Source organism: Leuresthes tenuis, unplaced genomic scaffold, assembly GCF_036924035.1.
Source record: "Leuresthes tenuis unplaced genomic scaffold, fLeuTen1.0.hap1 SCAF_12, whole genome shotgun sequence".
Lineage (NCBI taxonomy): Eukaryota > Metazoa > Chordata > Actinopteri > Atheriniformes > Atherinopsidae > Leuresthes > Leuresthes tenuis.
The window spans coordinates 29,949,177-29,975,009 of record NW_027325366.1 but is presented as its reverse complement, the minus strand read 5'-3'; the positions used below and the strand labels follow the sequence as shown (position 1 = coordinate 29,975,009).

The following is a 25,833-nucleotide window of genomic DNA, read 5'->3' as shown; positions in this document are numbered from 1 at the left end:
CTCAAGTCTGAAAATACAAATAATTAAAGCGTTTCAACTAACGATAAAAATGAATTAACTAAATAATTGGTTATCTGTTGTAATCCCCTAAATTGTAGGCCTGTCTGCCTTTGATATTAACTGTAAATGACGGCTTATCAATAGTCGCAGGATGAGGCCGGTATAGAAAGTGGATGGATGTTTTCTATATCTACATCACTGATTTGGGAATTTGTTCACATTTTGTGAACGTTATTAAGTCTGGGTAGTATCTCCCTTCCCCCCCACTTAAAGCTTTTTCTTTTTATAACATTTTGTTATAACAAATCATAAAAATTTCAACACATGCTTACGACCAGCTTTAGGCTAAAATATGGTCATAAAATGCTTTTGGAACAAAGACTACACATACAACAATTTAGCCACTCTAACCTAGACGTCTAGACATCCTCTGACCTGTAAAGCACCACGTCCACACCAACAGGGTTATAAACACTGTCTGGACTTGTTTTATTTCTTTTAATTCCACATTCTCGCACTCCATATGACACAATAAAGCTGGCAAGCCGTGCATCAGTTCAAAACACTGGCTTCTCTGAGTTATGCAGAATCTCCTCTCTGGTAGCGGGGGTGGATACAGGTGATGAGGAATTTTTTATTTTTTTTTTACAGCCAAAATAAAAACATACTCAGCAATATTATTGACGACCAGTGTGATTTATGATTGTACAGTAACAGCAGCCAAGGGGAGTCCCCCCTCTGGCTGACAGCGCTCTGGCAGTGACAACAAGTTCATGCAACAGCTGACAGACAGACAAAATGATCTGATCTGTCAAGTTGTATCTGTGTGCTCTTTGCACATATAAGAATGTGACAATTGCTGTCTCTTAATGGATGTTGCATGGTGTAGGTTTGGTTTCTCTCGATTTGCCTCGTTTTCTCTCAGTCTTTGAAATAACATATATAACACCGGGGATGGTTGGGGGGTGAGAGAGGGGATGCACTGAACCAGCAGACCCCTCCGCACATGAAAGCAGCCCCCTCATCTGGTCTGCATTATTGGCACACAGATATTTGAGACATCTTTTTTCATTTTCAAACAATAGACTGTTTGATTTATGAACTGGCATTAGAATTTCCTTGCAGAAAAGCTACAGATGAGAAGATAAGAGAGAATGAGATATTGTCCATAGAGAAAAAGAAAATGAATTTATCCTCACGTACTGCTGCAGTCCTCCTGCAATTTGTTTTGTCAGGATTGAAGGACCCTCTGGAAAAATCTTCAGTTACCTTAAAAGCCCTTCCTGAGTCTTTCTGAATACCGTCTGCTCTACCTATCTTTACACTGTCACCCCTGACAGAGTCTGAGGTCTCCTTCTATGTAGCTTATTGTTAGCTTTGATGTTAGCTGTAATGTTATATCCTGATTTGTAAGTCGCTTTGGATAAAAGCGTCTGCTAAATGTGTTTTTGGCATATTTATGGTGACTTCTGCAAGTCCCCTCTAACAAAAGTGTTTGCTCAATAAAACAAACCTTCAAAAACTGAGCCTTTCAAGCAGTTTATTGTTTGGGAGGGACAACAACCTCTCTCTACTCAGTGAGAGGCTTTTAATTCTTAAAAAAAGATTTTAAAATATTGATGTCTCATCCAGCATTCAGGAACAAAATGCCAACATTTGAATTTCAACAGGGCTTATACAGGATTATAGGCACTGCCTGATCAGGCCAGTGGAGCTGACCAATCAGAACAGATATGGCTTCATTCTGTTTTTACAGCTAATACTATGTAAGCAAAAAGCTCTCCTCCAGCCTTTTCATTGGATGTTGAAATGGAAAAATCGATATCTGTTCCACTGGAACACAATGCAGCTAGAAAACCTCTAATATAACTTTTAATAAAATACCAAACTTGTGGTGATTGCCCTCTTTGGAGTTAATTCAGCCAAGATATAAAAGTGGAAAGCGACAGCTGCAACTGTAATTGTTGGAAACAAGAAGCTGCAAATATAAAAACAGGTGTGACATACTTCGCCGGTGCCATGTGGGACTTTTTTAAACGTTATATTGGTGTCGGATATGAGTGACATAAACAGTCATCGGGAAAAACAAAACTATGGTTATTTTCCCTGGATTATGGTTGTAAAGCGATGGCGCAGCTTGTTTGTTGTGGAACATTACCAAGAAGTTCCACATTCAGGGGAAATTCCAAATTAATCTTTAGAGTGCCTTGAGATGACTTTTGTTGTGAATGGATGCTGTATGAATAACTAAATGGAATTTAATTAATAGAAAGAGCAAAACTGCACTGCTAATGTTCACATTAAACACAGACTTGTTTTCCTTTTTCTTTACTTTCTCATTGGATCTCAATACAGCCCTAACCTAAGCTTTACAGTAAGTAATGGTGGTGTCGTCAGCTGTGTCTGGTAAGCGGGCTTTATGGCCTAGCGGAGGGATACAGCTCATTTGTTGGGCTTTGCTCCCGCAGCAGTTTGACTGTATGAATGAGTGCAGTGATGGCAGGGCAGGGCAGATTAGCATGGTGCACTAACGAGCTACCACGCTCTGGGAGTTGGTGGGCCTAAAATAACATGAGGAACAGCGCTTGTTTCCCTGGGAAGAGGCTGAGCAGTGTGCAGGGAAGTAAATCAAGCAGGAAGGAGAACCATGTACAGATTCAAGATGAAACGTCACCTCAGATTTATGTGCACAGTAAAAACCTGCTCCCTCTTAATGGCCCCGCTTTCCTCCAACCAGACTCCGGTTTCCCGCCTCTCTGTCGCGCTCCATCTAAAACATTCTCCCCTAACCTTTTTTATCTTCCTCTCATTGTCGCACACAGTACCAGTCTCCCTCTTAATTTGATTATTTAAAGTAACAATTTGCTCTCATTCACTGATTCAGACTCTCATAAAAACACATGCGCTAGTCAGATATTTTATGGCAAATATATCCTTCCTTCACACAGCATTGTTTGAGAGAGCAATGTTTTAAACTACACTTGGCTGTAATTAGTGTACCTATTAAGTCTATTCCAAATCAATACAACAAATTGAACATAAAAGTACCTTTTATTAAGTTCACAATACTTAAATGATTGGATATATGTGAACTGATGAGTATGATTAATTCTGAGGTTATAGTACAATTCCTCAAGAGGTGTTTCTAGTTGTTTGTCCCCAGCTGGGCTAAATATTATATTTATATGATCAATTTCTGTTCAGTTCAATGTTTCCTTAAGATTATAAAAGAATTAAAAGTAGAATAAACATGGACTTTATGACAGAAAAGTGTCCGATTGCAAAAGATTCCATGAAACAAAATCTGAATGACTTCATGCAAACTGTTTTGTTCTTATTAAATGTTTAAACATCAAACTAGCGTAATAATTATGTGAGATTATAATGAAATCAACACTGGATGGATTAAGCAAGAATGAATAATAACATCAGAGGACATAGACTCTTCCTGTTTGAAATCCTTGGGTTGAATTTTCATTGCTGAGGTCTAAAAGAAAAACTGCAGTTAAATTCAGAATATTAGAACTGAGAAAATGGATATCTTATTTGAAATGCAGTTGAGTAAGAAAACAAACAAAAGATCCAGGCAAATAAGAAACTTGGACAGAAGTGATGACCAGCTGACCAGAGATTCAGAATTAGAGCGTGTAAGGCTTAGCAATCGGGAAATCAATCATAAATACTAACTCCCTCAATCTGTTTTCATTTAGTTGGTCAACCAGTTAATCCTGAGGTGATTATTGTTGCATATTCCTTTTTTGCAGTGTTTTTTTGTGAATATCTCTGCATGTCTCTCTGCCAGGACCGGCCTGGAGGCGATCATGGAGACATATGCTTTCTGGAGACCTCCGGTGAGGACCCTCACATTTGAAGATTTCACCAATATGCAGAAACAGCAAGGTATGTAAATTTACATCATCTCTCTGAGAAAGTCTTCTTGAAAACGAGCCCTCAGTCTGTCCAGTACGCTTCTAATTTTAAGTAAACTTTTGGTGCAATTTAGTCTGATCCCTTACCCACAAAGTAGAAACAGATGGGAGAAAGCTGGCAGCTCGAAAACAGAATACACTTGTTTTGTTCTGACCTGAAATCCACCTGACAACCTACTTTACCATGAGCCTGTTCTGTTTTTAATCATTTGCAATTAGGGAGACTATGACTGAGGATGAAAAAGGCGCTATAAGAACCGCACTTTTCAATTCGTTCACATGCTTTTTACTGTTAGACTCAAAGCTTCTGGACTTAACGTGAAGAAACTTCTATAAACCAAACCCAACAATTATAATCATAAATGTCTCTTTTAGATTTTTGATTTGGTTGTTTTTTTTTGTCAGCTGTGCATTTATTTCCATACGTTTACTGCATTTTTAAGCCTTTTTACGTGTTACTGCACATAAACAGAGTGGTGTGCAGTGGTACTCAGCATGACCCATCGCTATCCCAACCTGAACCCTCTGCATACTTTCCCTGCATATATCACCTCACACTGCATCAGCCATGCTTGTCCTTCACTTGAGGTTGGCCATACGCTTGTACTCTGGCAGGTCTGCCTGCGTCTGCTGAACTTTTCACATCATGCGTAGTCCTTGAAAATAAAATCCTTATAATGTGGGCTTTGGACGGCTTCGCGACCCGAGTCGCGCCACCTCCCATTGTCTCACCTCTAGAGCGGGCGACGAAGACTTAGTCATGACACACATCAAGGGCCTTGCCGCTTTAAAGTAACTTTGTTTCCTAACCGACCCTGTCACGGTTACCTCTGGAGGTCAGCATGATGTCATGCTTCGCATTTTGTCTGAGCAGGCTGACGTATGCGTGTTATCTAAAAAACTCCTCTCCAGTGATTAGGATTTAATTAAAGTCCTTACAACGCCAGTGAACTCTTTATCACCCTGTAAGGACACTGTGGTGTGGTGCGAAGTGCATTAACTGTATGTGCATGTGCAGCTTTGCCTTTTGGCACCAGACAGCCTTTCCCCTTCAAGCCATCTACTTTCCCTCTGCACCGAAGCACCTCGAGCCTTGTTAATTAGAGGAAAACATGACATCACCAATATTGTTCCCTTCTTTTTCCTTTGTCCACATACGACTACCTTTCTTTCTTCCTTTTCTCTTTTCTTTCTTTTTTCTCTCCTAACAACCTCAATCTCCTTGAGCAGAGCACAGTGCAGTAGTGATATTATCAAAGGCATATGGTGCAAAATCAGATCTCCAGCCAAGCAAGTCCTGGATTATTTAGTTCTGCCTCCTCCTCATTCTAATTTCAAACTGGATTTCTCCAACAGCAGCAAGAACACATGCCAAATTCTCATTAATAGTGGAGTACTATTTGTGATTGATATCTCCCCCCTATGGTTTCACTCTGAAAGGCTTGACTAGACTAGTGGATATCATTTGTGCCAACAAAGTTATACAGTATATATATAGATATATATATATATATCTATATATATTCATATGTGTGTGTGTGTGTGGCAGCTCTGTTGACCAGACATAGTCAAAACTGAATTTATCTCCACATGGCAGCCATATATTTTACAGATCTGCTCATGATCGTATGTCCAAAACAGTTTCTAAAAGCTAAGCCTATAGTTTTGTAAAGTCAGTGTAGCTTAACAAGGTTATTTATCTAACTGGCAGCAAGTGTAGGACTATGTGTCTTACTTTGTTTAATTTTGTGCTTGTGAACTACTTGGAAATACTCCTATTGGCAATTATTTCTAGACTATACTTCCATCTGCTTCGTAGAAGAGGAAAGAGCCGAGGAGGATGCATGCTAAAGTCAATGGACAAATGCTCACAATGAATCATTTTTACTAAAACATTGTGCATTGGACATAGGACGCATTAAAGCTTGGTTCATTCTGTGGTGGAAAAAAATACCTTTCTTAATTAAATTTGACACTTTTCCAGATTTGTCTTGCGTTGCCACAGGGTAGAAAAATGTGGATGTCTGGCAATGGGGAAACTAAAACCCACCCACAAAGGAATCTTATTTGTTTCTTGCAACACAATAGGGAGGTCAAAGGTTAGCAGGAGATTTCACAAACTGAAAAAGAAAAGGGGAAAAAAAGGCTCTGCATTTGGGAGAACGTATAAGACCTACAACTGTTTATGTATATTTTAACTTTAGTTTCACTTTTTATTGAGGAATCTTGCCAAGCTGGAGATATGATGAAAGCGTTTTATTTTACACGTTAACTAACTTGAAATGAACAATGAATAATTTAATGTAACCCTGCAAGAAGTTGACATCATGTGTGAGTTCTTGGGTTTATTTTTGTCTCATCCATTATCAGATGGCACCACTGAGGATGATATCCACAGCTGATTGATTCAGCGCTTATGAAATCTTTCACTATTATTCATATTTGTGCAGATCCTGACTTAACTCCATTGTGTCTTGAACTTATTATCTTTTTTGAAGCACACATTTATATGCCCATTAGTAAGATAAAAGCACCTGTCAAATAAATCTGAGTTTCACCCACTCTCTCTGGATATTGTTTTCCAGGTGGCAGCACAGGCACCTCACCCACCACCTCCAGCACAGGAACCCCTTCTCCATCTGGCGCCGCACACCTCCTGTCCCCCTCCTGCTCCCCGCCAACCTTTCATCTGGCTCCAAACACTTTCAATGTCGGCTGCAGAGAAAGTCAACTCTGCAACCTTAGCTTATCAGAGTACCCAGCCTGTGCTCGCAGCAACATGGCGGCACTACAGGGCTATGGTGGCCTGGCCGATGGTTCCTATGGACGCCTCCAAGCTGCAGGGGGTGCAGTGGCCTCTGCTCAGCCTTCTGAATCCTTCTTGCCACAGAGGACTTCTTCCTTGATTGCTGCTGGCATGCAGGGCGGCACTCATGCCTCTCTGACCAGCAGTGGCAGTTGCAGCAGCACCGGTAGCAAGATAGATGCTTATAGCGGTCAGCTTGGTTCTTTCCCAGCCTCTCAGCTTCAGTATGTGATGCAGGCCGGTGGGAACTCCAGCTCTGCTTCATCCAATTCATCGGGATCTTCCCCTTCCTCTGCCCACATGTTTAGTGGAAGCCACCACCACGTGCAGCAGGGTTCCTACAATGCTTTCTCCCTCCACAACCCTTACAACTTGTACGGATACAACTTCCCTGCCTCTCCTCGCCTGGCTGCCAGCCCAGAGAAGCCTCAGGGGGGGTTGCTCTGCTCCTCCACTCCTGCAGGGGCCTTTGCCGACCGCCAGTACTTGTCTAATGGAAGCATGGACACTATGCACATGATTGGCAATTCCACCAGTAGCCAGCAGGGAAGCAGCTCTTGTGATGGACGTCAGTATGGCACCTCTTCTCAGATGTCCATGCACATGGTGTAGGAACAGGGATCACACCTCCCAGTGCTTTGTGTTTCTGAAGTGTTTCAGATGAAAAGCGAATCTCCAGTCAGTGAGGGTTGATTCTGAAGCTGAGGCAGAGTTTTTACATGAAGCATTTATATGCTAAGGTACCATGATTTGTTTCAGAAACTGTCCACCACTGACAAAATGTTACAGAGTGAGTCAAAACTACTATTTAATTTTCATTGTATCAATAAAGAAAAACTATGGGACAGGAGCTTGATACTTTTAATGTTTGATGGCGAAAAACAACAAATTCAAATGAGTGTAAGAGGAAAAAACGAGTGGGAGAGCATGCTCTGGTTCAGAAGGGATGTAAATTTGTTATGGTGCAATAATAGCAACAGCCCCTTCAAGTGACTCATTCTTAATTTTTAGGGACTCAATGACCATCTGGTCTTCCTGCCATTCTGGAACCAAAGAATCTTCACTGTGATCCAGAAGTTATTACTTCATGCAGCACTTGTGCCATTTTGGTTTAAGAGTGATAAAAGGTCAGTGGTTCGCTGTCATGGTCTGGGGTTTTTGGCTCGAATGAAAGGGACAACTGGACAAGATCAATGAGTGACTCACTGCTCCACATTCATGAAGGAGATGAAGTATCTGGACACTGTTGTGACCACTTGCAGTGCCAAACGGAGTCGCTGTGGGCGTGGTTAAGTCCAGCAGACATGTACAGTACACAAGAGATCAGGACTGCTGCAGACAGCTTCACCCACAAGTCTTCTAAATGACTGGAATAGCTTCACTATGTTTGAGTGAATTATGTTTTAAAGCATATATATGTATACATATATATAGATATATATATATCTATCTATATAGATATATATATATAGATAGATATATATAAAGTTGGCGAATGCAATCAATAACATAAGCTTAAAAAGTTGTTGTGTGAAAATTATAAAATAAGCAATAGCAAAGAGAGCAAAGTATGTTGTGGTGTGTTTAGAGATGTGTATTTAAGTGCAGAGCAACATAGCAATTTTATCACCCAATCTGCTATCAAAGAAGTGTGAAAAGGGGAAATAAGAAAAGTAATTCTTTTTTGAAGCATTTTAAAAAAATGTAAATACAGGTGCCAAGCACGTAAAATCCCAATAAATGTACCACTTCATGTAAATGAATTGAATTTTTTTCTTTCTTAGCAGAAGATGTGCATTTAAAAACAACGTTTCTGTGAAAATGAGAACGTTCTGCGTTTTCCAGCTGGAAAGAATGAGAAAAGATTATCTCTAATAAGCCAAGTGGGAGGAGTTTTACATGAACAAGGCAAATGGACATGTTCAAAACAAAGACAAAACAGTGATTTACAAATTATCTTCAGGAATATCTGATAAATATTACTTTAAAAACATGCCCCAGTGGATCCAGTTGCTCTCGTTTTGAATACAAAGCGAGGGTGTAAGATACCACCACGTGACGAAGGGGTGCTACACCTTAAAATAACAGACAGGTGGTAATTCCCAGTAATTCCCTTTTAATTTGCAGTCCTAGAGTAGAGCGTGGTGTCAACATGGGGTAGTCTTAACATGTTTTTCAATCATGACTTCAACAGAACAGAAGTAAAACCTTCTTTCTTTATCAGTAAGTTCTTGACAAGATTTGTTTATCAACAATAAAGACACCATATATGGTCGAAAGACTGTATGTGTTATCGTTTGTAAAATGCCACTAACTCTGTGAGGTGCTCATTTATGCTTCATTCACGTACGTAAACGTGTAAATGTTTCAAACATTGTGAAGCTTCAGGGGTAAAATTAAGCAGAAACTGAAAAATCTCACAGAATAATTCACTGGAAAATTTGGAAATGCATCACTTAGCAAAGGAAAATTCTTCAAAAAGTCTTCAAAAAATGTCGTCACCTCAGTTTTGGCATTTTTAGCCATGACCACCTCTAACTGAACAACAACCTGCATCCAACAGCTCTACAACGGGTTCTTCATGTTCTTCACCAGCCTCCAATTTTTACAAGACGAGAGCTAGCTTCAGACATGCTGCTGTGACGGGAAGCAGTCTAATAACATTCGCTAACCACAAATCCAATAGAGCAGAATGAGGTTCTTGCAGCAGGTTCAGTGCAGTTCAGTCACATGGGCACGACAGAAACGTACTAAAGGAATCATTAATCTTTGTCTTTCACTGAAAACAACTCAAACAATGTTTTTTTTCTTCTACCTATGCAAGTTGTTTGGATCCCTGCAGTTTAACTATGGGCGCTGATTTACCTGACAGTCGCAGCTTGGAGGCCAAACAACAAATGACATGATTATTAATCACAGGAGAGGGTTCTCCGCTCATAGAATGCACACATCTGCTCTGCTCCACATCACAGACACGGGCTTCAAACACTGACGCAATGCATCGATCATAAACCAAACTGGAAGACCCAAATAAGACAAAATGTATCCCTGCTGGTTCTGTTTATCAAAAGAATGGAGAAAAAAAGCTCTCTCAAACTGGACTCAGCTGCACTGCTGTTGTACTTGATGCACATAAATATGGCACCTGTTTAAAAAGACAGAAATCCCCTTGTAATTACTTTAACCGCTGAGAGAGTGAAAAAATTCAGAATTTAGGATCATTCCTACTTCAGCCTTGTAGTTCCCCTCTTGGTATAGAGGCACAGACCCCAGGGATTTAGCTGGGACCAATCAGCATCCATTACATGGACGTCTTCTGAACAGCTCTCCCCAATCACTTCCTATAATGCATACAGCTCCAGCCATGAAATATCATATCTGAACCATCATCAGGAAATGAAGGGGGTGTGGAACCGTGCAGACAGCGACCCACTATTGAAAACACCTGTTTTTCCAAGCATGAGTCGAAATAATGAGCAGAGAGATGTTCCGAGAGAAGCGCATGATTTCATAATTTGGCTTTTCTCCAATATTCATCCACATTATTTGTCTGATGTTCCCTGCTCTCTGGTTGCATTAATATTGAGAATTATCCTATTGCCCCCACCACAAATTTACCTCAGGACCTGTAAAATTAGGAGATTTATTTCTAAAGAGAAGCAGTGCACATGAACCTAAAGAGTGGTGGTATAACTTAATGCACAACAGGTCTGATTTTATGCCATAAACTATCCATCAGAACCTCAAGTGGAAAAGAACGGTCACGCTTGAGTAGGAGCCACTCTGCTTTTCATTGTGGCGTCTTCAGCTCGATTCAAAATAAGTCAAATGGCTCCATTGACTGATTAATGGAAGAGTGGAGCTGGCCCACCACAAAACTGAAAGAACTGGAGATTTAGGGTCGGGTGTTTTAACAAGGTCCTCTGACAGAGATGCCTCTTTGAGCTAATTTTGAATGACAGCATGCTGACTGGAAGGTATCCCATAATCCCTCTTCCTCAGCCATTGATCTGTCCCTTCGAACACATTTCAGATATTTTAAGAGACTAAGAAATGGCTCTCTGGGGAACTTTACTGGGGGCAAGTCAGGCCGAGGAGAACCATGACCATGTGGAAGAGAGACCAAACACAGTGCTTTGATTTCAGAGATGTGTGAGTCTGGTTTTGATACAAACGGTCCATTTATATCAGTCACTTCAATCATAAATTCTTGGTAAAATATTGCCCTCTTGTGTTTAATCCTCTCTTCTAGATGATTTTGTTTGGCTTGGCTCATCGTCATGGTAAATTATTGCTGAAAGTAGACTCAGACCCACTTTTTCTCAGGTGTACAGTGTGCCTGACACGTAGTGAGACTCTAAATCATTTCACATACCTTCAGCCACCTTCCACCAGTGTTCCTTTCTCCTCAAAGGAACATATCGAAACTATTCCAGGATGGATAGAATCATGATACAGATGTCAAGCTGAAAAAAATGAATATACAGGATCTGGAGATGTGACCAAAGTTTGTTCAGCCACAGGAGAGGCCAAGCTGTTGTTTGTCTTATTGAAAAATGTGTTCACATTTGTTTATATTCCATCATCATTAGAACAAGAGAAGTCTAAGACAGCATGTCGCCACCAGTGCTGTGTTTGAAAAATACTGCATCTGGGTTGACAACATCATTCACCACATTCAGTTACAAATTTGACTCAAAATGGAATTGAGCCTCTATGAAATTATCAATCCTCTTGTCAGGTATACTGGTAATGGGCTGCGAGTGGTTGAGAAAGCAATAAATCCAAAAATAGTTTTAGAAATAATCCCGCGACAAGAGACGCACATTGTTCCGTAATGACTCTGAACGCAACACGTAGCTGCACCTTCCGTGCCAATTAGTTGTCGCATTCACTGTCCTGAATTTTACGTCTGAACTGCAGATAACCTAAACTAAACCCAACTCAAAAGTTTGTTTGAAACATTTCTGCCAGCACTGAGCACTGAAAATGGCTTCTATCTCCCACCACATATCTCTTCTAAGAGAGATTTTCTGCAGTGAATGAGACTAAACTACCTATGAATTGGACAAACCGAACACACAAAGGGTGTTGCAGTCTGCTATGACCATCTTCGAGTTGGATGGAGTCGATATCGGTGAGCTGCGGTGTTTTCATTCATGCAAACGTTTTTAGTCATTACTAAACTTAAATGTCATGATATCACTCACATAAACATTTTTACATAATCCGTGCTGTATGGACCCCTGTCATTTCCCAATAATGACAACATATGTTAGTTATAAAATGTGCGACATTTTTATTTATTTGATAAATCAAACTTAAAAAAAATCTATTCATTGTCAGTAGGTTTTTACCCAACTTACAAATCGTTAGCTCCCTGCATCCAGACACATAACCATGATGGGATAATGTCATATTGCTGAACACCAGAGGGGAAAAATTATTATAGAGTCCATTTAAATTGCTAAATTGCCACCACCTGTTGTTAGCATGCACCGCAGTCTGTCCTCCTTTACTGTTACCTGTCTGTCTGCCTGTAATAGTCTGAAAACTGGGTGGAGTTGTTTTAGTAATTCCTGAAGCCATATCTGAGTGAAATTATTATTTTTGCCTTTTCCGATATCCGCTCTGTATCCTCGTCAGGGTTCCAACCTAATTGATTTTTCTCTGACAGTAATCTCACATTTCCCATGACAGTGAAGTCAAGAAACTGTTTAAACTTCCTCCCCCTGTCTCTTCTTTCTGCTCCCGCCCTGCATCCTAGACACCTCCTCTTCAGTCTGGATTTAAGGTCTTACTTCAGGCATTACTTTGGTTTTACAAAAGTCCAGTCAGCTGCTCCCCCTTCACTGAAAATATCTATATGGAGAATATCTCAGAGACTTGTGAAGATAAACTTGTAGGCATGGTTTTAGATATGAAATTGGTTCAATACAAGACCGAACAGAAACAAACTACATTTAATCTGTTGTTATTACTCAATCGTTCTATATGATGTGAAAGTGCAATTTCAACACTACTTTTTAATCACAATCTTTGTTTTTATAGAGTTGTTGAAATAAATAAGTGCAAATAAAAACGAAAAAGGAATTTGTGTAAAGTTAATTTATGAATACTGTTCAAATTTTGTTTGGTGAAAAGCACATGCGGGTGTGCATGCAACTGTTCGAGCAAGAGTTGAACTTGACTTGGGACATCAGTCTTGATGCGGGACTCCAGCAGAGGGATTTCAGCTTTTCTGTGACTTGCAAAATAATGACTCAGATTTTCTATGATTATAGCAAAAACATAAAACAGGTTGTTAAAATGAATCTATTAATTCAAGTCTATGGACAGATGCAAACAATCAGTGAGTCACTCAAATTAACATGAAAGAAAAAATGATGTTCCAGAATTTAACATTAAATGTGCATGTTGTCAGGTTTTAAATTGAATAGATGAGTGGACATTATGTGACCAACATTAGATGTTGACATTAAACACAATTCTCATGTAAGAGAGAGAGAAAAACAATACCTTTTATTTCCTTTATGAAAGTAGTTAATGATGAGTGAAGTAAACCTAATTTAAGTAAGAAATATGGTTCTTTGGTATATTGAAACATATCTTCTTTTATATCTGTTTTTCATAATTTATCGAGGCTGAAAATGTATTTTAACACTTTAAATAAAAATGATCTCTTAGACAAAAATAAAAAAGACAATCTTTTATGTAACTTTTTGCCTAAGCTCAACCGATTTTAATTCTTAACGCCAAACCAAAACAGAGATCTGTCATGCTTGGTGTCTGTTAGCTCAATTCAACACACAAAAAAAAAGAGTTAAAAACACACTCTCACACTCTTAGGACAGGGCCTCAGCCTTGGCATGCAGGTCAAATGGAAAACAGTCTTAGGTGATTTTCTTCTTCCTCAGGAGGGAAAAGAGATGTTTGAGATACGATCCACCCTCTCAGGCAGGTGGTTCTGATAAAGACCGCAGGCCCAGATGGAGACAGACCTGTCCGGGGCTGTCCCACGGTGCCATGCCTGGTGAGAACAAAGACGCCCTGCAGGGTCTTAATGAGAGAAGTCCGGTGCCGTGTGGTGCTGTGCCGTCAGGTCCTCAGAGATCCAGCGGATTGAGTGACTGACCAGGCAGGTGACCCGGATACTGAAGCCCCCACGGAGGCTTGATTTTAGAGTGTGAGAACTGAAGTGGTGGAGCATGAGGAGGGTGTGCGGTGCAAAAGATCAGCCAAGTCAAGTTGTGCTGAAAGTTGTGACTGTCAGAAAACTGTCAACAGAACTGATTATTAGTTAACCTCCAAGTAATTTTTTCAGTGAAGAATTACGATTTCTGGCTGCAGGGATAGACTCATTTCCTTTGTTTTACTTCATGGAAACTGTTTTTTCCTTTAAAAGAAAACAGAGTTGTGACTTGTTGCTATTATTTGAAACATGACGTATTTAGATATAATGCTGCTTATAGGAATTTATCTACAAAACACCAAAAAAAGCATCAATGAAAACCATCAATGATGATTATAATCATGTCTACACATTGTGTGATGTCAGGGAATGGAGGCTCTTGGATGGTGTGGAAAAGCACACGGATGCTGGCTGGGGAGTTGGTTGTTTGATGATGGTTAGGGACAAAGAGTTGAATTGTAGTCTGAAATACAGAGAAACAGGCGTCCCCTGGTCTAAGGCTGAAGAAATGAAAAATCACCAACAACGTCTCATTTTCTCTGACTCACAGTTGATCATAATGAAACGTTAAAGGTCGACATTTCCTGAATCCTCAGTTAGATCTCTTCTACACCCCAAAAAAGTCATGATGCTGTTTGAAATGTGAAGAAATTAAACCCTTAACTGTATTGATCTGATGCAGCCACACATTTTAAAATAGTTAAAACAAGGTAAATATAGACTGGATAGGTGGTGTAATGTTAAAAAGCAAAACCTGATGGCATGATTGTGTGAGTAAAAGATGCACTGAACCTGGAGAGATATCTGTTCACTTGGAGACTATTATTTAATGGTGGTGGTAATATTCAGGCTCTCAGGCAGCACTGCACTAAAAACAGACTTGATTCTGACGTGGAAAGGCCTAAGATCCCTTCTAAAAACCATCAACCAGGTTTCCATTTACCAGCGAAGCAACTCTGAGTCAATCACTTGATATAATCCTAAATTAAATGTTAGTCAGACTCATTTTAAAGTGAATAAACTAGGCTGCATAGTGTCACCAAAGGGTGTATAGGCTTTGTTTCTTGTGGTTTTAATTCAGCAGAAGAACTAGTTGTCCTTGAAGAGGTTTCTAAACCCCTCCATCCACCCATCCATCTATTTTCTATACCCACTCAATCCAATTCACGGTCGCTGGGGGTTCGGCGCTTATCCCAACTGTCATTGGGTGAAAGGTGGGGTACACCCTGGACAGGTCGCCAGTCCATCACAAGGTCACACAGAGCCAAACGAGACAAACAACCATGCACACTTACACTTACACCCAGGATCAATTAACAGTAACCAGTTAACCTGACAATTAAATATTAGATTAGCCGCTATTACACATTCTGCTGTATTACTGCGTTGCACATACAGTTGGTGGGGGGGGAAGCCATGCTTTTAGAATTAATTATGGTTAATGCCATCACCTTACAAAACCACCTTAAATGGCACAAAAAAGCTAAACATCTCTGATCAACTTTTGACCCAGATAGAAATCAGCTCATCAGCGGTCCTTTATACCATAACTTCAGCAGCTTAACTTCTGCAACAGAAAGCTTGTGCAGCAGCAGGAGTTTGCAATGAATTCACAGGTTGACAAACAAATGCCAAAAAAAATAGTAGAAAAGCAGGACAGCATTTCAGAAGCAGTTTGTTAAACCTGAGAAAACACTGATAACCCACTCACTTAGCCCTGCGGCCAATTTAGGTGAAAACAATGGAGTTAAGGGTCACTATATAAGTTTGTCACTATTGCATATTAAAGGCCCTCTCATTAAAACAACAAATCTTTTAAGTGTGTGCTTTGAACGGCATGCCGCCTTTGTCCTTGTCGGGACCTTTGAGAGATTTCCATTCGCTATGCTCGTTATTTTCACAGGAAGTTTGTTCAACTGTCTGCGCAGAGACGCTGCGATCAACCAGGCAGTTTTGAAAATGCAGACCTAAGACCCCATCTAAACATTCTGGAAAATATTCAGCCTGACACACTTGCGTCCCATAAATCACGTTTATAATGCTTGTCACATAAAATGCTACTACGTCTGTGGGATTGAGAGCGTGTCGGCTGTGTTAAATCTGGCCAGATTTCAGGACAACCACGCAGCCCTTGGTTCCCTCCCACCTTCCCCCGGTCACCATCAATCTATCTATGGGAGCCATACATGCTGGTGCGTGTCTGAATGCAAGTTTGAGGGTGGCAGCTGCGCTCTGTCATGGACCTCACCTGCACTGACTGGGCAGAGGCCAGGGACAGATTCGCAGAAATTTCACAGTGACATTTCTGAAGCCGTCAGTGAGCAAAGTGTCTGACTTATTACTCAGATAAAACAACATTCTATTGTGGTCCAGATAACGCTATTAAACAACACTGGGGTAATCCCTGGTAACAGGCCTGTTGAAAGCTGAATCACACCCGTGCTCATTGTACGGCCCAGCAGCTTGGCTGAGGTCACGTTACGACGTGTGCTTAGAGAGGGAAACAGGAAGCGGGGGTCCTCTCTCTTTCCTCCAGTGGAATCTGGAGTTGCTGCACATGTTCACGGAGCTCCTGAAACCTTTGTCAAAAACATACACTGAACAACTGCTCGAACTCTGCCAAAACCTTCTTTTAAGTCCCTGAAATGCACAGCTGGAAGACAAAAGCTGGCTGGGGATGTATGTGCTCTGTGAATGGCTTCAGCATTTAGTTACAGTATTCAAACGTGAACACAAGAGGCAAAAACACTATGCAGAGTGAGAGTATACAGGTGCTGTGGGCTTGTATTACTGTATAAATCAAGGATAAGTTCTTTGCTTATTCAATAAGAATGATTTTGTCCTGGACTCAAGATTGTTTATGTAAAATGTCATTTCTAAAATCTTAACTTAATTTAAGGTCTTTTTTGGAAAATAAGGTGATCTTATATCTTCTATGTTCAACATTCATTACCTCCAAAGCTGCTTCTTATTTTTCTATTAATCATACTATTGGCGAACCTTCAGTGAGCCATATTTTTGCTGTTATTTTGGATCAGACAGAAGAGGTTAGGATAGAATAAGGTGCAAGTGCAACAGACCAAAACTATTAACACGTGACATATTGCACTCAGTTCAACTCCAGCTAAAGTCAGAATTTACACCAAACTTTGATTTACATCAAAGCAGACACTCCCACGTGTAATGGCAGTTATGTTCAGGTCATTGGAAATGATCCTGTATTGTCTCAGTGAGCCTCTGACTTTAATCTGATGCTGTTTTGGTGAGGAAGGCACAACTTTTGAGTAAGGAAAATGATTAGTGAAGTTTTGTGGAAACATCTGAACAAATTGTAGCTCAGTGCTTAAATAAGAAAATAATGTGAAGTGTCAAATGTGAACCAGGCACTTTCTTTCTGAACCTGAACTATATAATTAATTCCCTGACTTCAACATGATATAACCAAGTATTTCATTTTGTAAGCTTACTAAAGAAAACAATTTGGAAGATAGGGTAAATACGCCATTGATGTGGATTACCATGGATTCATAAGTAATATCCAAGGTGAAACAACAGGACGTGAGTATTTCCTGCAGGTCAGGTGAAAGTGCTATTTTTAGCACCATCTGCCACGCTACGTATTGAATTTGAATATTGCAGGGTTTGGAGCGTACATATTGCACGTATTTATGGTTTCTGGACATGTAAAATCTCTTTTCCTGGCGAATGGGTTGCAATCCTTACTTTTACAGTGCTTGATCCTCTTTTAAACCCCTCACTGTTATGCACAAGCCAAATTTAACATGACTAGCTCCTGCACTCTAATGCAGAACAGCTGAGGATTAACATGGTGGCAATAAACGAATGAAATCTTGGTCCATCAATATTTAAATACTGATATATATTTTTTTCAAATGTTTGGAATGCTGCATTAAATATCTCACCACAGCTTGCACATGGATACATTAACTTCTCTGGATAATTAATGGAAGCTGGAATTTTAGATTCACACATGGCTCTTATCCCAGCTGTCATGGGCTGAGACAGGTGGATACATCAAGCATTCCTTGATGTTCGAAGAAACTTCGAAAGGAAGCTTTAAAGGTTTCAATAAGCAGATGGTCTTTAAGAGCTTTACTTTTTAATAAAGAGTTCAGACAAGAGACGAGAGAGCCACAAAATGACATCTTTGAAATATTTCTATATCAATCTGACTGTCTCCACTGTGGTCTTCTTCCTGTTGTCACCCTGCTGCTCATTTGCCAATTTCTCTCTGAATGGCCTCTAAAATCCACCTGCACAGTGTTTAATTTAACGTATAATGGCCTTTATACACATCACTACATGAATTATTGTGTGTGAAAGTTCAGATGTCTCACAGTATGTTGGCTTTATGAACACCCTTTTCAGTCTAATCCCTCACACCTGCTACAGAAACCCAGAGCAGCCACAAGTAAAGACCAAGTGGAAATAAGACTTTAATTAATTATATTTAGACAAACCATGGTTACATGAATAGCATTATTGCTGTTTCATATTAAGAATTATTGTGTGCCCTTCATTTACTTCATGCACAGCGGTAGATTCAAAATAAGAAGTAAACTATTAAAGGAGACTTGTTGTGCACCATTTTGCAAGCTGAAAGAAATTTCAGGGGTCTTCATAAATAATATTAATGATAACAACGGTAATAAAGTAAGAATATTAATAACAATGATGATAAACTAACTGGGTTTTCATTCACTGGCAAGCAAATCTGAAGAAAAATAGGCGAAGAAATTTTGTAAAATCTGGCACACTTTCATTGGTTTGAAGCAAATAAACAGGATCATGTAGCGTTGTCAGAAGGTGTCTGTATAGTTCAGCTGTCCTAAAACTCTTTGAGGAGAAACAAAAGGACAACCACTGTGGTGGAAATCCACAAGAGGAAATTGAAGAGAGCTCTTCTTCAGGATTTACTTTAATATCTGGAAATATTGGAAATGTTATATTTGGGAAGACGGTGGTCGGTTAATTGTTTGCTGTGTCAGACAACATTAAGATAGCATGACTCAGCAAAAACATCTGCTGCTGAGTCATGCTATCTTAATCTTTGGTAAGTCAGATGCGATTTGTGAAGTCGTTTCCATTCTCCCTGCTGTGCATCAGGTCTTTCAAACGGGCAAACATCTACATTTCGATGTACGTACTTATACATATCTGACAGTGGAAACATGGCTACTGGCAATTTTATTCTCAAATATTGGGCCACAGAGAGTTAGCATTGATTCCTTGTTTTGGGCACAACGCATTAACTGATACAGGTTGGAAAACACAATACAGCAAATGGGAACAATGGGAATAATGTAACAACCAGCTGGCAGGTGAGTCGCATCCTGTTTTTCTGCCTCTGTTGCATATCAGCATGATCAACCCTGGGTGTGTTGTTTCAGTTTTGTTGTGCTCATATGTGCTTAGTTAGGCTGCACTTGAAAACAAATGGGATTTACCAACTTATGATTAGTGAAAATCCAAGAAAATATGGAACTTGGGTAAAGTTTAACCACCCTGACTTTTGCATTTTAAGTAATTCCCAAGAAAGGTTACCTGATGGTTCCTTTTGTTGTGGTATTGTGAGGCTTGACAGTTCTACTCTGAGCTGGTACAGTGATGTAGTAATAGCCTGAAATCTGAACGGCTTATTGAATGAAAGATTTTCAGACGGTCACTATAGCTTTTTTTTTTTTTTATTCCATATGTCCTCTTTAAAAAGCAGCTACTCCTGCACGTTCATTTTCAAGAATTGCTCCAGTCAGATGCATTAAGTGGAACACATAATGCATGTATCTATGTCTGTTTGTCCTGATTGAGATCTCATTCTCAGTCATGCTCTGAACAACAGGGTGAGTACGGACTGTGCATTTCTGGCCTGAGCTGCTCTACCCCTGCCTGACACCTAATCCACTTAAAGCCAATTACAAGACTATTAGTGAGATCGCCTTCCTGACAATGACAATGCAGCCTGTGCTGGAGAGAACCACAGAGCAGGACTAGCCCTCATCTCGGGTCCAATCATCTGTCCCTTGCAGTTATGGGCTTAATTTTCTCCAGTGTGGCTCTTATCTCCATTAGTTCCAGCAGCAGTGATTGATATAATCGCTGTTTTGGCTACAGAAAGGCAAAAGGTGTTGAAGGATGAGTTCCTACTTTGACAAAATGAGTTTTCTGAAGTGTTTTTCAGGGTTGCTCAAAGGTCAAAGGGCTGAATCCCAGAAACATCAAACCCTTCCACACTTTGACAGTTTAGTTAATTTAAAACACATATGAGGACACATTGGGTTCCTGTTAAGATGCTGTCACATGATAACACGAGTCTATAAAGTCCAAAACTTCCTCCTCAATGTTGAGTCCACACTACCATAATAATTTCAGCAAGCGCCAGTACAATTTTACACAATAAAGATCAAATCATCTGGAAAATGTGTGAAATTCTTATATTGATTTATAATGTACTATTACTAGCTGCTTGTTCCTTTATATTTGGCTGTTAATAGTTGTTCTACTCTTTCTAAGGGTCTTGCACTACATCTTTAAAACCTTTTAACAATTCTTCTTACATTGAACTAAAATGCAGGTAAAATGGCAAACAAACACTCAACAAACTTGAGAGAGTTGCATTGGCTTGAACCTTCGCCTGCATCTCAAGGCCTAAAATTCAAACACTTGCCACATTTTAGATCCACACTATTCGTGCAGTTGTAGACCTCTTAAAAACAGATTTGTTTAGGAAATGCAGCTGACCCAGTTTTAGATAAAAGAAAAGCAATTACCAGTGGGCTGAGGTCAAATGGTTCTCTGGACAGAAATCTTTATAGTCTCCACTGATTAAACCAAGTCAGCAGACTAATTATATGTTTATACAAAAGCTAAAGCTAAGTGCAGGCGACTGTACAAGCTCCTCCTAAACTTGCTGATGGCACTAAATAAACCCAGCTGCTAGATGTGAACCTTCAGATGTCTTTATTAAGATTCAGAGATGCTGTTTGATGTTCACTCATACAACACATTCAAGTATCTGTGTGTGTGTGTGCCACCATACATGTGGTGAGCACACAGGCCGGCGTCCTCAAGCATCACATATAGTTTAACACGTTGATTTAATTATGCAGGAAGTAGGTCCTTGACATTCTTCTTATTTACGATGTGTTGTGGCCATTTACATCTAAACCATCCAAGAGGGGGAAATCTGGGACAGAAGTTGGTCAGGACTCTGTTACGGTAAAGAGAATCAAAACAACAATAACATAGAGAATCTGGCCATTCACTTCCCATTCAGTTAGAGTACGTTGTTTGAACTTTTAATTGGCACCAAAAATGTCATCATCATTATTAAAATCAGAGACCGGTGACGCAGCCAATATTGATCCTTCTTTATATAATACAGTGTCCTGCTGGTAAACCATAGATCTGGGTGTTCATCTGGAAATTTCTTTGACAGGAATCACCTACGAGGCCCAGCAGATCCTCCATGGCTCATTCTTTATAAGCAGAACAGTGAGCTCTTCCGCATGGTTAAACTGCTCAGGAACAGCTTGAGCAACGCGACAAAGAAGCCAAGGCGTTGACACGCTGGCAAAACTTCCCAGATTTCAATGAGATTGAGGATTGAGGTGGCATGCACCACAATAAGGCTTGAACCATGGATACTCCACCCAACAACCCACAAGAACCAAAGGACCAGATCCTTTGGTTCATGTCATGGTCCTGATGCAGGACACCCAAGAAGTCCATTTTTCATGCTTTAATGGGTTAGAGCTGTTTAATCAGCTAACTAAAACCTATATTTTCAAAAGTTATTTTTAGGAGTTTTGTGAAATCAAACCAACTATAATGTTTGCAGATGAGAAAATGTTGCCATACATCATTCTAAGGGGCACAGAAAAACACCATAAAAAGCTAGAATCAGGTGTTTATTCATGAATAATTACTTACAGAATGCATTACATGTTGTCCTATCTATGTTTCAGCCAAACATTTGAATGTAATACATTTCAAATTAGGAAAATTTCATTGTTATGACATTTCTTTTGGCATGTAAGTCAGCTGGACTGTAAAAGTAGCAATTATCCTGCATATTCCAGAGCTACACAGCAGTAAAGCATCTCATCTGGCTCTAGGTTAAAGTTAAAGCAACAGTTTTGGAACAGTGAGACATGCTCCTCAGATGCCTGGACGTGCCAGTGTAATTTTATATTTCTCCTTTTTTTATATCTCTAGTGAGTGAGTTGCCAGCTTTAGTTGTATAGGTTACAGAGCAGGCTCAGTGGGAGCTATCTGGTTACTACTGCCTGTGTGTTGTGGTTGTGTGTCTGTGCCTGTTGGGGAAGAAGGAGGGTGGAGAGTGGCAGTCGGAGAGTTTGTTGAGTGGAAAATGGCCTCCAAAGCTCCTCTACTCACCTTTCGCAGTGACAACATTTAGCACTGTGTGCTCCCCACCCCCCACCTCTCAGCTTCATCCACATTTCCCTTTACAGACTTCACAAACTGTTTTCAGAGTTGCAGAAGGATGAAGTGATTTTGCGGGAGTACATGCCCTGTAACAGATGGTCAGACATGACAGGGGGTAGTGGGTGGTGGTGATTACAGTTGGGGTCCTGGTTCAGCCCCAACTGTGGCCGAATGTGACAAAATGCTAAGCGGAATTTGCCGGCCCCTCCAATCCAGAATTGGCCCAGGGAAAGAGCATGTGAGAGGCACGATGGCATGTCCTTCGCGGTCCGTGCGAGCTTGGGTGACAGCTGCGATGTTTATAGGCCAGCTTCGATGACAGTCAGGGGGGGTACAGCCCGGCTCTTTTCAGACAGGAATTAGGTTTGTCATCAGATTCTAAAATCCCTCTGATTTATGACATTTCCACTCCTGTTTTCCCCTCTACCCCTTTGACCCTCACCAACAAACACCCAGCAGGGAGACGATGACATTCGGCAAAATTGTTTGTTTGTTTACCTCTTACTTTCATCACAAAGGATCGATTTCCTACATCGACTCGAACCATCGTTGTAGGAAAAAACACCCTCAACATGTCATGCTGCTTTGATCCGCTTTGTTAGGAAGGTGAGTGAAGCAATAATCACTGTTTGATTTATGACACATTCATGAATCATTTTCAGTCTCATTTGGACATTTTGCTCAAGCGCTAGCTTGCAAAATGACAAGGCTTTAACCACATCTATTTTTAGATCTCCATCTCATATTAGTTCTCCAGCCAAGCAGCATAGACTGCCCCGAGTAAATGTTGCAACTTCCTGGTGAGGCTTTCTTGAAAAGAAAGAAAACCCTCACCATAGGCCTTAATTATCACGGCCACCAGTTAGCCATGTGTGGTCTAACAGCTAAGATGTTATAACAAATATAATGAATAAAAGATAATCTCTTTTCTGTTATAAAATTGGTAATAAAGGTTATATGATGTAATGTGTCATAATGAATAAACAAACAAGCAAAAAAAAAGTAAACATTCCTAATGCATTTTCCACAAAATAACAACATCAGTTTGGCTATGTTGTTCAAACATTTAGAAACAAACTGAGTTTTTCCTGTTATGACTGTGAAGGTAAAAATGTAAAAACAGCATTTTTTTAAATAAAAGAGTGAAGCATGAAGCCCTGGTTCTGCTAAATATTACCTCCAGCCATTTCCATGCCAGCCACAGAGCTGCTGTACATTGCATCCCCTGGGGACAATGCTTTGGTATTGTGCAGTTTCAGTACTGAGCTACCTTATAATGAATGCACATATATGCATTCAGTGTGTTTCTGTGTGATACCATAACATTTCAACTCAGTCCCAGTGGATTTAGCATTAAACTGTGCGTGTTGAATTTACACACCTTATCACTTTCAGTGCAGATCGACAGACGGTTCAGTGCGATGTTCACATTTAGAAGATGGAAAGTACACAAACTTAGAACTGTAACATTCAGTTTTCACTTTAATGCTCTGATTCTGGTTAGTTTTAGCTAGTTTTTGTTTCCTTTTTTTAAGGCTTACGTTTTGCACTTCCATTTTATTTGTGAGTGAGAAAAATGTGGCTGATGGAGTGAGGTGCTGTGTATAAAACCGTTAAATTGCTCATATTGACGAGCTGTGGTTACTTATCATGTGATGAGCATGGTGCCTGAAACTGCATTCAGGACCCACTGCAGGTTTCTAAACATCCTTTAAGACAGCATCATCCAAGCAGGCCCCATTCTAAGAATAGTGTTTTTTCATCATTATTATTTCTTTTATCTCTCTGGTGTGTTTGATGCACTTCAGTCTGCACCGTAATGTGAGAAGCTCTAGAAGATTCAGCCTGATGCCTCCACAACCACCTGGATTAGTGACGACCTGACAAACAGATCATAGAGAGTGAAGGGTTGTGTGCCTGAGAGGGAGGTCAGCAGCACGGGAAAACCAAAGGGGCCCCTACTCTCACGGTTTCTCTTCACTCTTTACACCTTACACATCTCAAATTCCTGTCATCCTCAGAAATACTCCTGTGACTCTGGACTAGAGTCTGAAAACATGGACCTCGTGGATTGCTTAATGAGATGATGTGGTGGAAAATTACCTTATTTTGGATATGAACAAGACGTATAAGATGATTGCTGATTATAGGAGAACCATAAATAAACCAAACACAGTCTTCATCCTTGGAGAAGAGGTGGAGGTGATGGAGGCCTACAAATACCTGAGTGTTCACCTGGACAACAGTCTAAACTGGAAATGCAATTCAACTTCTTGAGGAAGCTCGGATCCTTCAGTGTTCACAGCTGGATGTTGCTTATCTTCCAAATGTCTGTGGTGGAAAGTGCAATCTGCTTTGCAGCAATCTGTTGGGGCAGCAGCATCAGGGCCAGAGACATGAAGAAACTAAACAGCCTAATAAAGAAGGCCGGCTCTGTTCTGGGAACCACTCTGGAGCTTTAAGTAGCATTCAGTTCTGTTCAGTGCTCCTGATCTACCTGTCCAGAAGGCATCCAGGTACATCACAAGGACGAGGGTTATGTTAGGAACGGAAATTTGGCGAAAAGGTGATTAGATTTCATACTAGCCTGGGTTGAACGTTCACACTGATGATAGGTGTGTACAGTCAAGATAATTCAGTCAATTCTTGGTGTAATGACTGAAAATAATGGAGGACCAAAGTTTATTTGTGAAAGTTTCAGTCTGAACATTTTTGTATTGTCTATAATATAATAATCACGGCTATGTTAGAGAAAATCATTCATTTAAGTTCTCAGCATCAGAACTATGAGAAGAGTGAATAAGAAGTAGATTTTATATTGGTACTGATGGTTGATCGTGAGCTGATTATTTCAACATTTTCAGCTTTTCACCTACATAGTAAAAGTTTATGAAGTTTGGGAAACTTAACACTATTTTCAGTCTTGCTGTATTTCATAAGGAAATCAAGCTGGGCGGCATTTCTTCACATCTTAAAAAAATGACACCAAGCTATGTGACACTTCCCCTCTCCTTATCATGGGAATTTATAAGCTCTCCTCTGCGCCAGGTGCTCTGACTGGGGAATGTTTGCATACACACATATGCACACACAGATATACACTTACAGTGCAGACATGTGTCATTCACACGAATCCTCAGATTAAAACACATATGTAAAGCCTCAGACATTCAATATCTGTGTGTTACACAAACAAATGCACAATATGTTTCTACACGCACACAATCTGTTACATGGTTGGACACAAGCACAACCAAAGTGCAAAAATCTGTATTTCAGGGCAAATGTGAATGAATATTCACACATAATGGTAAATAAATTTGTGCCAACACGCTGGATCTTCATTCTCTCCTCTCTCATCCCGCTGTTAACGGAGAGCAATTCACAAGCTGTAAATTCAGGGCAGATATATAAATCACAGAGGGCACAGTGGGCTCGGG

The 25,833-nt window shown here is 40.2% G+C and overlaps 1 protein-coding gene across 1 annotated transcript in view; it reads left to right on the top strand.

Moving 5' to 3' along the window:
• Positions 1-8,384, top strand: part of tbx15 (T-box transcription factor 15) — a 37,347-nt gene extending 28,963 nt beyond the window's left edge. The window contains exons 7-8 of the mRNA XM_072397432.1: positions 3,803-3,900; positions 6,515-8,384. Coding sequence (XP_072253533.1) covers positions 3,803-3,900; positions 6,515-7,347 — 931 coding nt within the window. The 3' untranslated portion in view covers positions 7,348-8,384. The remainder of the gene's footprint in view (positions 1-3,802; positions 3,901-6,514) is intronic.
• Positions 8,385-25,833: the final 17,449 nt, after the last annotated feature.